The sequence below is a fragment of the Nicotiana sylvestris genome, chromosome 5, assembly GCF_000393655.2.
Source record: "Nicotiana sylvestris chromosome 5, ASM39365v2, whole genome shotgun sequence".
In the NCBI taxonomy this organism is placed as follows: Eukaryota; Viridiplantae; Streptophyta; class Magnoliopsida; order Solanales; family Solanaceae; genus Nicotiana; species Nicotiana sylvestris.
The window spans coordinates 77594172-77609479 of record NC_091061.1 but is presented as its reverse complement, the minus strand read 5'-3'; the positions used below and the strand labels follow the sequence as shown (position 1 = coordinate 77609479).

The 15308-nt window shown below is 43.9% G+C and overlaps 1 protein-coding gene across 1 annotated transcript; it reads right to left on the bottom strand.

Moving 5' to 3' along the window:
- Positions 1 to 4341: 4341 nt before the first annotated feature.
- Positions 4342 to 5625, bottom strand: LOC138868863 (uncharacterized). Its single transcript, XM_070146437.1, has one exon. It carries the CDS (start codon positions 5623 to 5625, stop codon positions 4342 to 4344), a length of 1284 nt encoding a protein of 427 aa, XP_070002538.1.
- Positions 5626 to 15308: the final 9683 nt, after the last annotated feature.

Below are 15308 nucleotides of genomic sequence, written 5' to 3'. Positions count from 1 at the left end.
ACAATTTTCTGATAATGTGTGGGCCTTTCTAGTTAGGAGCAAACTTTCCCTTTGCTTCCTGATGATGGGGGAGAATACGCCTTAAAACGAGTTGCCCCACTTTGAAGTTTCTAGGCCGCACTTTCTTATTGTAGGCACGGGCCATTCTTTGTTGATACAACTGCCCGTGGCAGACTGTGACCATTCGCTTTTCATCGATCAGGGTTAACTGTTCCAAATGGGTTTTGACCCACTCACTGTCTTCAATTTCAGCTTCAACAATGATTCAAAAAGAAAGGATTTCAACTTCTGCGGGTATCACGGCTTCAGTGCCGTAAACCAAAAGATATGGGGTTGCTCCGACAGATGTGCGCATAGTAATACGATATCTTAACAATGCAAATGACAACTTTTTATGCCACTGCCTGGAACTTTGAATCATCTTTCTCAAAATCTTTTTGATGTTTTTGTTTGTTGCTTCAACAGCACCATTAGCTTTGGGCCGATAAGGGGTAGAGTTCCGATGCATTATCTTGAATTGTTCGCATATCTCCCTCATCAAATGACTATTCAAGTTTGCAGCATTATCCGCAATGATAGTCGTAGGGATACCAAAACGGCAGATGATATTGGAATGTACGAAGTCTACCACAACTTTCTTGGTGACAGATTTGAGAGTAATTGCTTCAACCCACTTTGTGAAGTAGTCGATAGCGACTAATATGAATCTATGCCCATTTCAAGCTTTTGGCTCAATCGGCCCAATAATGTCTATACCCTAGGCAACAAATGGCTAAGGTGCTGACATGGGATGCAGTTCTGTAGGTGGTGCATGAATCAGATCACCGTGCACCTGACACTGATGACATTTCCGGACAAAACTGAAGCAATCTTTTTCCATAGTCATCCAATAATAGCCTGCTATAAGGATCTTCTTTGCCAAAACATACCCGTTCATGTGAGGTCCGCACACTCCTGCGTGTACTTTATAACATGATTCTTCCAGCCTCTTCGGCGTCAACATATCTTAACAAGTTGAGATCTGGAGTCCTTTTGTACAAGACATCACCGCTCAAGAAGAAACGACTTGCAAGTCGTCTAATGGTTTTCTTTTGGTCTCCACTGACTTGCTCGGGATATTCTTTAGTTTTCAGAAACCTCTTGATATCATGATACCATGGCTGAATATTTGGTTTTGCCTCTACCGTATTGCAGTAACCATTCCTTTCCCAGATTTGGATTTCCAATGGATCAATATGGGCATTGCCTGGGTATGGCAACATCGAGGCCAAAGTAGCGAGCGCATCGGCTAACTCATTGTGAAAACGAGGAATGTACTTGAACTCTACTAACTTGAACCGCCTGCTAAGATCTTCCACATGTTGCCTTTAGGGAATAAGCTTGACATCCCGGGTCTCCCATTCTCCCTGAGCTTGTCGGATAATCAGATCTGAATCTCCCATGATTAATAATTCTTCGACATCTTGGTCGATTGCCATGTTCATACCCATAATGCAGGCTTCATACTCGGCAGTGTTGTTTGTGCAGAAAAACCAAAGCCGGGTTGTGGCTGGATAATGCTGACCAGTGGGTAAGATCAAGATCGCCCCAATTCCAACGCCTTTTGCGTTTACAACTCTATCAAAGAACATTTTCCAAGCATTGGTGTCTTCTGATGTTATCTCAACTGAATTTACCTCTTCATCCGGGAAGTAGGTGCTCAAAGGCTGGTATTAGTCATCAATAGGGTTTTCAGCCAGGTGATCTGCTAAAGCCTGGGCTTTCATTGCCGTGCGGGTGACGTAGACTCTATCAAACTCAGTGAGCAGGATCTGCCATTTTGCTAACCTCCATGCGGGCATTGGCTTCTGGAATATGTACTTTAAAGGGTCCAATCTAGGGATGAGGTAAGTGGTATAGGCCAGCAGGTAATGCCTAAGCTTTTGAGCGACCCAAGTTAGGGCGCAATAAGTCCTTTCCAGCAGGGTATATTTGGATCCATAGCTTGTGAACTTTTTGCTCAAATAGTAGATCGCCTGCTCTCTTTTCCCGGTCACGTCATGTTGTCCAAGGACACATCCAAAAGAATTCTCCAAGACTGTCAAATACAGAAACAAAGGCCTCCCAGATTCAGGTGGGACCAGGATTGGCGGGTTCGACAGATATTCTTTGATTTTGTCAAAGGCTTCTTGACACTCATCCATCCATTTAATCGCTGCATCTTTTTTAACAGCTTGAAGATAGGTTCACATATGGAAGTCAACTGAGCGATGAATCGGCTAATGTAGTTCAACCTTCCCAGCAGGCTCATAACTTCTTTCTTGGTTCTTGGAGGAGGCAAATCTCGAATAGACTTTATCTTTGTTGGGTCTAACTCGATGCCCCTCCGATTGACTATGAATCCCAAGAGTTTGCCAGACGAAACCCCAAATGCACATTTGGCTGGATTTAGCTTTAAATCATATTTACGTAGCCGCTCAAAGAATTTTCTCAAGTCCCGAACATGGTCGTCCTGGGTCCTGGATTTGATGATCACATCATCTACATACACCTCAATTTCTTGGTGCATCATGTCATGAAAAATGGCAGTCATGGCCCTCATATAGGTTGCCTCGGCGTTCTTCAGACCAAAAGGCATGACCCTGTAACAGTAGGTGCCCCGAGGTGTAGTGAAAGCTGTCTTTTCCGCGTCCTCTTCATCCATCAACACCTGGTGATATTCTGCATAACATTCCATGAAGGACTGTATCTCATGTTTGGGCAGTTATCAACAAGGATGTGGATGTTCTGCAAAGGGAAGTTGTCCTTGGGACTTGCTTTGTTCAGATTTCTGTAGTCCACACACACTTGAGTTTTCCCGTCTTTCTTTGGCACTGGAACTACATTGGCTAACCACGTGGTGTACCGAACCACTTGGATCACCCCCGCTTTCAACTGTTTTGTGACCTCTTCTTTAATCTTTTCACTGATATTGGTTTTGAACTTTCTTTGCTTTTGCTGGACAGATGGATAATCAGGGTAGGTTGGAAACTTGTGAATCACCAAATCGACACTTAGTCCTGGCATGTCATTGTATGACCAAGCAAACACATCTTTGAATTCAAACAAAAGTTGGATCAATGCGTCCCCAGTTTTTTCATCTGTGTGAATGCTTATCTTGGTTTCTTTGACTTCTTCAGAACTGCCCAAATTAACCGGCTCGGTATCATTTAAGTTTGGCTTAGGTTTATTCTCAATTTGTTCCAATTCTCGATTTATTTCCCTAAAAGCCTTTTCTTCATTGTATTCCGGTTCTTGGTTCATTATTTCGCAATTAGACAGCGTGTTTGGATCTGGGCATGAAGTCCGCAAGCATGTCATATTATTTAAAGCCGCATTATTAGAACTGAAAGAAGGAATAAGAGAGAAAAATAACAAAAATTAAAAAGAATAAAGAGAGATGAATGATGAAATATTAATTTCATTTCATTGAATTGAAGATAATAGGGTTTACATTGGAAATTAAAGACAGGAATTTAAATAGAAAATATTCAAGTTACACCTTGAAATAACTCGTGATGCAGAAAAAGTGGTAGGACTAGACTACCAGGATTCCCGCCTGATTGGAAAAAGGAGTAGCCTTCCAATTTTGCAATTTGGCATTGGGCCCCATATACAGCACCTCAGCAGTGCTCGAGCCTTCTCTTGGTTGGACCATGTGGGTTTCATATAGCATCTGCCTCATAGCCCCACAGATTTCTTCAATTTCCTCGGTCGTGAAGGCCTCATCTTCCTCTTCCTCATTGTACTTGGGCCTGACAAATGTTCTATAAAGATGCGGAGTCTGATGAGGCAAGACCCAACCATTATTCTTTCGTTTATCTGCCCATTTTTCATCAGCTGGCGTGGGTTGGAAGCCTACCCTAAAGAACTTCTCGTTGGCTGCCAGAGTGATCGGTTCGATGATTCCTTGCAATGACATCCCGAGCCCTTTCCCGGGTTTGTAACCATGCATGATCATTTCCTTGGCAACCATAATTGATGCATTTGAGAGAAAGGGTTGAGGACAAGGGTTTCCTTCTTCACATTGGTCTGCGACCACAACCTCGAAAGCTTGATAGACTATATGTTCACTTCCTTCCCTAGCCTCGAGACATGGGATTGACGGGTCCCGGTAAATTGACTTCTTATCTTCTTCGTGAACTACAATCTCTTGATCTTCATGTTCGAATTTCACCATTTGGTGGAGAGTAGAAGGTACAACCCCTGCTGCATGAATCCAAGGTCTTCCCAAGAGGAAATTATAGGAAGTATCCATATCCAAGACCTGAAAGGTCACCTCGAAATCCACCGGGCCAATAGTCAGAATCAAATCAATCTCGCTTATGGTATCTCTCTTGATGCCATCAAAGGCACGTACACAGACGTTGTTGGGCCTGATTCTCTCAGTACCGTTCGTTGCAGAGTTGAGAGAGGGCAAATATCTACTCCAGAACCACCATCCAGCATGACCCTTTTCACATAATATCCCTCGCATTTAACTATCAGATGAAGGGCTTTGTTGTGGGCGGCCCCTTCCGGGGGCAAATCATTCTTGCTGAAAGAGATTTGATTGACTGCAAAAAACCTTTCCGCCATCTTCTCCAACTGTTCCATAGTGGTTTCAATGGGTACACATGCTTCATTGAGAGTTTTGATCAACACTTTTTTATGTTCAGTTGAATTCATTAGCAGAGACAATAAAGAGACTTGAGCAGAAGACTTCCGGAGTTGGTCAATTATCTCGTATTCCACCATTTTCATTTTTTGGAAGAACTCTTCTGCTTCCTCAGCACTCACTGGCTTCTTGAGTGGGAAACGCTTCTTCGTGGCATTATTCATTTCCTCCAGATTGAGGTATTTCTCAGCCGGGCTACTTTCCTTTACTTCTCCTGAGATCTCTTTACCTATGTAAGTTACTACCGCCTTGTTGTAATTCCATGGAACGACAGTGAGATCTATCATGCGCCTCTGCAGTGCGCGGACAATAACCACGGGCTCATTCAGCCTTGGTGAAATTACTGGCCCCCGCACCACGTAGGTCCCTTTAAGCACATACATTTTAGACCCCTTGTTTAGCTCAAACCTTCTTGGAGGGCTCAATGACATCTGTTCTTTCTTGTGGCCCCAGGGAACATAGAGAACAACATCTTTTGAGGGCTCTGCCCCAGTTTCTATTTCCACTTTCTTTTCTGTACTTTGAGGGGTGGGTTTATTCTTCTTCTCCCCCTTGTCTTGTTTTACGGCAGCCTTTGGCTTCTTTTCTGCATCGGCTATGGCAATGATGGCTTTTAGAGCTAGTTCAAACTCTTTATCTTCACAGATCATTCCAATAATCGGCCCGTTGTTGTGAGCTGGTAATGGATTGTTTGTTACATTAGGAACGTTTTCGTCCTTTAACACTATTTGCTTATGTTCTATGAGATTTTTCACAGTCCTTTTCAGGGTCCAACAGTCATCTGTATCATGCCCTTCCGCCCCTAAATGGTAAGCACATCGAGTATCGACTCTGTAAGCGGGCGACGCTGGGTTATGCCTGGTTTGGGGTACAGGCTGCAACAAACCCATCTGGACAAGTTTGGGGAAAAGACTGGAATATGACTCACCAATGGGTGTGAAGTTTGCCATCTTGGGCATGTGCATTGTAGGGGAAATTGTTCTGTGGAGGTCGAGGATTATACTGAACTTGGTGAGGAGGTTGATTATGGTAAATGGAGCTCGATTTTGATTGAATTGTTGTTGTGGCCTAACTTAGGGTTGGGCATTCATCACTACGTATGGCTGAGGAACCATATCATAGGCCACATCCTGATGGGGATAGTAATGTTGTGGGGTTCTTGCAGGGAAGTAAGGTCTGGGTGGACGGGGTTTTCTTTCGCTTGAAGTTGCCATTGCCGCTTCTTCCTTCTTTTTTTGATTTGCTACACCTCCAGACCCGCTTTGAATTGCTTGCGTAGCCCTTATAGCAGACTGACTCAAGATGCGCCCTGTTTTTAAACCATTCTCGACCATTTTACCAATTTTGATGGCCTCGACAAATGACTTCCCCATTGCAGACATCATATTCTGATAATAATCAGCCTCTTGGGCTTGAAGAAAGACACTAACCATCTCTGTTTCATCCATTGGAGGCTTGATTCTGACGGCTTGCTCGCGCCATTTGGCAGCATACTCTCGGAAGCTTTCTAAGGACTTCTTCTTGAGGTTCGACAACGAATTCCTGTCAGGGGCAATGTCAATGTTGTATTGAAATTGCCTGACAAAATCCCGAGCCAGGTCATCCCAAATATGCCACTGAGATATATCCTGATCCATGTACCTTTTAGAGGCAATGCCGACCAGGCTTTCCCCAAAATAAGCCATGAGAAACTCCTCTTTTCCACCTGCTCCCCGCAATTGGTTACAATACCTCTTGAGGTGGGCTATGGGATCCCCATGCCCGTCGTACTTTTCAAACATCGAGGTTTTGAAACCCAAGGGTTGTAAGGCCCCGTGAAAACTTGTACTCAAAATAGGGTAGCTTGTGGTGCCAAGTCCCGAATATATGTTAGGAATGTGTAAAATTAAGCGAGTCGCGATTCAGACCCTTTTGGTACTAATCTATGTTATAAAAAGTCAAGAAATACTGTATTCCAGGAAATGCAATTCTGCGGTCTAGAATGCAGTCGCATAACAGATATGCGGACTGCATAATCGCCGCAAAGTGAGTTAGTGTGTTGGTCGAATTTGAGGTTAAATATGCGGTCCAATATGCGATCGCATAATGGATATGCGGACCGCATAGTCGTCGCATATTTCCCTTGGGATTTTGTGAGGGGCAGTTCTGCAGTGCACTATGCGACCGCATAATGGGTATGCGGACCACATTTCTGCCACATACCCAGGCAGTGTGTTCAGATTTTGGGAGCACTTTTGCGGTCCATTCTGCGGACCGCATTTCCACTCTACGATCGCATACCTAACTCGGGCTCCTATTTTTCTAAATTTTAAACCCGACCCTTTCTTCAATAAAACACCCCAACCCCTTATTTTAACATATTTTCTGAACAAAACTAGAGAGAGGGAAGAGAGAATTCTTTAGAGATAAAGTCCTACCTTCATCAATTTGATTCTTCAAAGTCACTCGGGCCGGGGAATTTCAAGTAATTGTCTTCATCTCCGTTCTTACAGGTAAAATCCCCAACCCTTTTCCATTATTTTCAAATTTAAACAAAAAAAGGGGGATTCTTATGCGTTAATTCTTGAAAATGGAAGTTGAGATACACATGCATGTCCTTTAAAACCTAGAATCTAGTAAGGGAAATTGGGTAGAACTAAAAATTTGCAAAAGAGGGGTTGATAACCTAAGTAAGTTCGGGCTGAGTTTGTCTAAGTTATATGTGTTAACTTGTGAACTAGATTGACGGTACTAGGTTGTTGGTGAATTGGAAATAGAAGAAAAAAAAGGGGAGGATTCGACTCCAGGTATGTATGGCTAACTTTAACCTTTGTAAAGTCACCTTGTTGGCGTACGAGTAATTGGTATGTGTTACTTATGTGGACTATTTGTGAAATTCTTGTGATTAATGTGCCTTGAACGTTGTTGGTTAAGTTTTTCGTTATAGTGGCGTGAGTAAAATGGCAATAACATAAGTGTGTGTGGGTATGAATGTGTTACGTGGTAAGAGCTGTGGAACAAACGATGGAAAGAAATCGTAATTGATACAATTGAAACAATTGTGGCAATATCATACGTGACTTGTTGTGGGTAATTATCGTTGTGACTTGAGTTGTGTACGGGTTATTGTATATGTTGGAATTGGTATTGATGTTTATGAACACTCTTTGTGAATTGTTGTTGTTGTGTGAAATATGATTGTCCGATGGGATCGGGTTGCGTGCCTCAACACGAAGTTATAAGGTGTGGGTTGTGGTGATAAGGGTGGCCGAGGTAATAAGGGTGGAAAAATGATCGAAATCACTATTGAAATAAAAATATGTGAAAGTTGTGAAATCATTGATGTGATGAAATAATGTTGAAAGGGGAAAATGAGAGATTGTGGAGTTTGTTTGGCTTTGGTTGTTCCTTTCATGTGCATTTGATTGTTGATTCTATTACTGTTTGTTATCTGTGTATTTCTTGATTTTACTTGGGGTAAAGTTTGTTCATACATACCAGTACAATTCAAATGTACTGACGCCCCTTTTGCCGGGGGCGCTACATTCGTGTTATGATTGTAGGTGGTCCCATAACAGGTACTCCAGCCCACCGATAGTAGCACTCCTTCACCTCCCGTCAACTGAATTGGTGAGCCCCTTTCCTCTTGGGGCCCTGCGTGGCTCATGCCGCTTATAATTTTATTTTGGTATTTGCGTAAGGTATAGCCGGATCCTTGTTACCGGCAAGTATTGTAACACTCTTTTGTATCTCTAAAGGCTCCGTAGATAGGAAATGTGGGTTATGTACTTATGTATTTTGGGCAGTATAACTTGTAAACCACGCTAAGTAACTATGTATGTTATGTAAATCTCGTAAGAATGTGTTTAAATTTATAAATGGCTATTTCACTTGGTTAATGGGTAATGGAAACGCAGGGTATCATGTGGAATAGGAAAGGCACCCAGGTCCGCTTGGCTGAGGGATACCCGGTCGAGCGCCGGTCGCGCCCCTCGGTTTTTGGGGTGTGACAAACTTGGTATCAGAGCCTAAGGTTTTAAAGTGTCCTAGGATGTCTTGGAGCCGTGTCTATTAGAGTCCTCCTTATTGGTGTGTTGTCGACCACATCTATAAGTTGGAGGCTACATGGGCATTTAGGAAATTACCTTCTTCTTTGTTACTTTATATCGTGCGGTGAAGTAAAAAATGGAAGTATTTACATCTAACTCGTGCTCTGTTCCAAATTTTCAATAATGGCTCCTAAGAAGAGGGCTAGACTCGGCCTCGGGGCCAATACCACCCCAAGTGTGGCTGTGAATCATGTACCTGATGCCTTGGGTGAGAGTGACTCCCCGATCTTGAATCTGCCTGGCCCATCTATTCCAGATCCAAGTATTCCTGTTCCATCTGCGGCAAAGGGTGCTACCATCCCTCCCGCTGATATTCCAGATCTTGATGCAATTCCAGCTTCCGGTCCCGGGGTTTCTGATGGGGACCTTAGAGGAGCCATCCATATGTTGACCCAGTTAGTGGCTGCTCAGTCCCAGAGATCTCATGATGCCCCTGCGCCCCCCAGCGGACAGGGAGATTCCGCCAGCTCCAGAGTCAACCAGTTTTTGTGGTTGGCCCCTCCAGAGTTCACGGGCACAGACCCAGAGGCCGATCCACATGATTTCCTTGATGAAATGTATAAGACCCTTCGAGTGATGAAGGCTACAGAGACGGAAGGGGTTGAGTTGGCTTCATACAGGTTGAGGGGAGCAGCGTATTCATGGTTCGAGATGTGGGAGGATTCTCGTGGGGAGGGAAGACCTCCGGCTAGATGGGATGAGTTCGTAGATGCATTCATGGACCACTTCTTGCCTGCCGAGACAATGGCGGCCCGTGCCACAGAGTTTGAGGTCCTCAAGCAGGGCAGTATGAGTGTTTGGGAGTACCACATGGAGTTTGTGAGGTTGTCCAAGTATGCTCCTCAGTTAGTGTCGACCATGGATGCTCGAATTCGGCAATTCGTTCAGGGTCTTAGTCCTTTGGTGGTGAATGAGGCTGCTACAACGGCCTTACACTCAGATATGAATTATGGAAAGATTGTGGGGTTCGCTCAGGCCACAGAGTCTAGGAAGTTGAAAATACGAGCAAGGGAGAGTAGCAGCAGGGCCCGATCAGCGGGTCACTCAGGGAGACCAGTTCCGGGGAGAGGGCCATCAGGGCCATCCCAATCATATGCCCAGCCCTCAGCAAGCGCACCGCCATCTGTGCACAGTTATCAGCAGAGCAGTCACTTGAGATCAGGTTCAGATAGTAGGAGACCCCATCATTCCGGTCGTCCAAGAGGGAGATCACAGTAGCAGGGGAGGGCTTCATGCCCCAAGTGTGGGAGGTTCCATTCCGAGACTTGTTATTTGGATATTCTGATGTGTTATAGATGCGGGGTGAGAGGTCATATCCAGCGGGACTGCCGTACGCCCAATCAGGGCATGAGTAGGGGATTTGCTCAGTCATCTGGTTCTTCAACTACCACATCATCGGTGCGTCCTCCAACCCCAGTAGGGCGTGGCGTAGTTAGGGGTGGAGCTCGTGGTAGAGGTGTACCCAGCCGGTTTTACGCCTTGAGTGGTCGCCAAAGTGTAGAGGCCTCCCCAGATGTTGCTACAGGTATCTTGTCTGTTCAGGCCATTAATTGTTATGCTCTTATTGATCTGGGGTCCTCTTTGTCTTATGTCACCCTATTCATTGCTCCAAGTTTTGGGGTAGAACCCTAACAGCTTCATGAGCCGTTCTCTGTATCGACTCCGGTTGGTGATTCTATTACAGCCACGCGAGTTTATAGGAATTGTGTTGTCATGGTATGTGGTCGTGCTACCACGACCGATATTATTGAGCTTGAAATGGTGGATTTTGATGTGATTATGGGAATAGACTAGCTTCATTCGTGCTTTGCTAAACTTGACTGCAGAACGAGAGTCATGAGGCTTGAGTTCCCTAATGAGCCGGTTATTGAGTGGAAGGGAAATGGTGTGGTGCTGAAAGGTAGGTTTATTTCCTACCTTAAGGCTTCAAAGATGATTAGGAAGGGGTGTATCTACCATTTGGTCCGGGTGGCGGACACCACTTCAGAAGTGTCTGTCCCCGAGTCCATTCCAGTCGTGAATGAGTTTCTTGAAGTGTTTCCAAACGAGCTTCCAGGGATCCCGCCAGATAGGGAGATTGATTTCGGGATTGATGTATTGCCAGATACGCGGCCGATATCTATTCCACCATATAGAATGGCGCCAACAGAGTTAAGGGAGTTAAAGGAACAACTGAAGGATTTATTAGAAAAGGAGTTCATACGGCCAAGTGTGTCACCGTGGGGTGCCTCGGTTCTTTTTGTCAGAAAGAAGGATGGGTCGCTTCGGATGTGTATTGATTATCGGCAGCTTAACAAGGTCACCATCAAGAATAAGTATCCTTTGCCTCGGATAGATGATTTGTTCGACCCATTGCAAAGTGCGAGGTTCTTTTCCAAAATTGATCTACGGTCCGGGTATCACCAATTGAAGATCAAAGAACAGGATATTCCTAAGACCGCTTTCAAAACTCACTATGGTCACTTTGAATTCTTGGTCATGTCTTTTGGGCTAACCAACGCCCCGACAACTTTCATGGATCTTATGAATCGTGTCTTCAAGCCATTTCTAGACTCTTTTGTGATTGTTTTCATTGATGACATCCTTGTTTATTCGCGGAGCCGGGAGGATCATGCCGATCACCTCAGGGCAGTTCTGCAGACCCTTTATCAGCACTAGTTGTATGCTAAATTTTCAAAATGTGAATTTTGGTTGGAGTCCATTACCTTTATGGGCCATGTTGTTTCCAGTGAAGGGATTCAGGTGGATCCCCAGAAGATTGCAGTAGTAAAAGATTGGCCTAGACCCACGACCCCGACGGAGATCCATAGCTTCTTGGGTTTAACAGGGTATTATCGGAGGTTTGTGGAGGGATTCTCTACCCTCGCCTCCCCTTTGACTAAGTTGACGCAGAAAGCAATTAAGTTCCAATGGTCCGATGCTTGTGAGAAAAGTTTTCAGGAATTGAAGTCGAGATTGACCTCGGCGCTGATATTGACCTTGCCGGAAGGCACAAAAGGATTTGTGGTTTATTGCGATACCTCCAGGGTTGGTTTGGGGTGTGTGTTGATGCAACATGGGAAGGTTATAGCATATGCTTCAAGGCAACTCAAGAATCACGAGAAGAATTATTCGACGCATGATTTGGAGCTTGCGGCAGTTGTATTTGCCTTGAAAATATGGCGGCATTATCTTTATAGGGTCCATGTGGATGTGTTCTCGGACCACAAGAGTCTCCAATATTTGTTCAAGCAGAAGGAGTTGAATTTAAGGCAGCGGCGGTGGTTAGAATTGATCAAGGATTATGATATGGATATTTTATACCATCCAGGGAAGGCAAATGTGGTGGCCGACGCTCTCAGTCGGAAGTCCATGGGTAGTTTGGCTCATTTGGGAGCGGATCAGAGGCCTTTTGCTCGGGAGGTTTATCAATTGGCCAGTCTGGGGGTTCGTATTTCGACGTCAGACGAGGGGAAAGTTATGGTGCGTAATGGAGCAGAATCGTCACTAGTAGCGGAAGTCAAGGAAAAGCAGCTCATTGATCCAACATTAGCACAGATGAAGGAGGTAATTTTGAATAACAAGACTTCGACATTTTCACTCGGTGGTGAGGATGGTGTATTACGATGTCAAGGTAGGCTATGTGTTCCAGATATGGATAATCTTCGGGGGAGGGTAATGGCGGAGGCTCATAATTCCAGGTATTCTGTGCACCCAGGTTCTACGAAAATGTACCATGATCTCAAGGAAATTTATTGGTGGAACGGTATGAAGATGGGTGTGGCGGGCTTTGTATCTAAATGTCCGAATTGTTAGCAAGTAAAAGCTGAGCACCAGTGGCCTGGTGGGTTAACTCAGCTTATGGAAATACCAATGTGGAAATGGGAGATAATTAACATGGATTTCGTGGTAGGGTTACCTCGCACTCAGCGCAAGTTCGACTCAATTTGGGTAATAGTGGATCGACTCACCAAATCAGCTCACTTCTTGCTAGTCAAGTCCACGGATACTGCGGAATAATATGCTCAATTGTATATCAAGGAAATAGTAAGGCATCATGGCACTCCACTTTCTATTATCTCAGATTGAGGGGTCCAGTTCACAACTAATTTTTGGAAGAAATTTCAGCAAGGTTTGGGTACTCAGGTGAATCTCAACACGACTTTCCATCCGCAGACTGATGGTCAAGCGGAGCAGACTATTCAGACGCTTGAAGATATGTTACGGGCTTGTGTCTTGGATTTCAAAGGTAATTGTGATGATCACTTGCCACTTATAGAATTTGCTTACAATAACAGCTTTCATGTTAGCATTTAGATTGCCCTATTTGAGGCATTGTACGGGAGGAGATGTAGGTCTCCGATTGGATGATTCGAAGTGGGTGAAGCAGAATTGTTAGGGCCAGATCTCGTGCACCAGGCTATGGAAAAAGTTAAAATCATTCAGGAAAGGCTAAAAGCTTCTCAGAGTCTCCAGAAATCTTATGCGAACATTCGTCGAAGAAAATTGGAATTCTAAGTAGATGATTGGGTGTTCTTGAGGGTATCTCCTATGAAGGGAATCATGCGATTTGGGAAGAAAGGGAAGTTGAGTCCTAGATATGTCGGGCCGTATCGGGTCACTCAAAGGATAGGACAGGTGGCCTATAGACTGGAGTGCCCCCTAAAATGTCATTAGTGCACCCGGTGTTCCATGTGTCTATGTTAAAGAAAGTGGTTGGAGACCCATCCACCATCATGCCAATCGAGGCTATCGAGGTCAATGAAGAGTTATCATATGAAGAAATTCCGGTCGCTATTCTTGATAGGCAAGTTCGCAAATTGAGAAACAAGGAAGTTGCTTCAGTTAAAGTGCTATGGCAAAGTCAACAAGTCGAGGAAGCCACGTGGGAAGCGGAAAGTGAAATGAAAGAAAAATATCCCCATCTGTTTGAACAAGTCTAGTAGTGATCGTGCGAACTCTTGTCTCTAAGTAAACTGATGTTGTGTTCAATCTAGTGCAAAGACACCCCATATTTTTCCCTAAATGCTTTACTATTGTAACTCCTCAAGTTGTGCAAGAATTGTATGTGTTGTGATTAATTGAGTCATGCGCAAGCCCCTTTTTGGTAAATGAAAGTTTTGTAAGAACCCATGTGATAAGTGAATGATTAAAGGCAGTGTAGATTGGTAATGATTAATTGGAATACGTATAGCGTATTGGAGTGGTTGAACTGTATGGAACTCATTGAAGTGGCCAAATTATGTGCAGGAGTTGAGGTAATGAATTGTATACCAGTTGTAAGGATAATAGGGATAGCGTAATGGTGCTTGGAAATAATGTTTTGGGGGCTCTTTGACAGGTAGATAAGTCTAATTACAAAGAGAACTCTGGCAAAAATTTTTTTTCAAAAATTGGGAGTTTGCATATCATGTTTTCAAAACCAACCGATTTCCAAAATCCTCATTCGAGGACAAATGATTTTAAGTGGGGGAGGATGTAAGGCCCCGTGAAAACATGTACTCAAAACCGAGTAGCTCATGGTGCCAAGTCCCGAATATATGTTAGGAATGTGTAAAATTAAGCGAGTCGCGGTTCGGACCCTTTTGGTACTGATCTATGTTATAAAAAGTCAAGAAATACTGTTTTCTAGGAAATGCAATTCTGCGGTCTACAATGCGGTCGCATAACAGATATGCGGACCGCATAATCGCCGCAAAGTGAGTCAGTGTGTTGGTCGAATTGGAGGTTAAATATGTGGTCCAATATGCGATTGCATAACGGATATGCGGAATGCATAGTCGTCACATATTTCCTTTAGGATTTTGTGAGGGGCAGTTCTGCGGTGCACTATGCGACCGCATAATGGGTATGCGGACTGCATTTCTTCCACATACCCAAGCAGTGTGTTCAGATTTTGGGAGCACTTTTGCGGTCCATTTTGCGGACCGCATTTCCACTCTGCGATCGCAAAGTGCAATCGCATACCTAACTCGGGCTCCTATTTTTCTAAATTTTAAACCCGACCCTTTCTTCAATAAAACACCCCAACCCCTTATTTTAACATATTTTCTGAACAAAACTAGAGAGAGGGAAGAGAGAATTCTTGAGAGATAAATTCCTACCTTCATCAATTTGATTTTTCAAAGTCACTCGGGCCGGGAAATTTCAAGTAATTGTCTTCATCTCCGTTCTTGCAGGTAAAATCCCCAACCCTTTTCCATTATTTTCAGATTTAAACAAAAAGGGGGATTCTCATGCGTTAATTCTTGAAAATGGAAGTTGAGATACACATGCATGTCCTTTAAAACCTAGAATCTAGTAAGAGGAATTGGGTAGAACTAAAGATTTGCAAAAGAGGGGTTGATAACCTAAGTAAGTTCGGGCTGAGTTTGTGAACTTCAATTCTAAGTTATATGTGTTAACTTGTGAACTAGAGTACTAGGTTGTTGGTGAATTGGAAATAGAAGAAAAAAAGGGGAGGATTCGACTCCAGGTATGTATGGCTAACTTTAACCTTTGTAAAGTCACCTTGTTGGTGTACGAGTAATTAGTATGTGTTACTTATGTGGACTATTTGTGAAATT

What these genes read in the sequence shown, in the direction of transcription:
- LOC138868863 (XM_070146437.1), bottom strand. Translation starts at nt 5,625, where the DNA reads ATGGCAAACTTCACACCCATTGGTGAGTCATATTCCAGTCTTTTCCCC.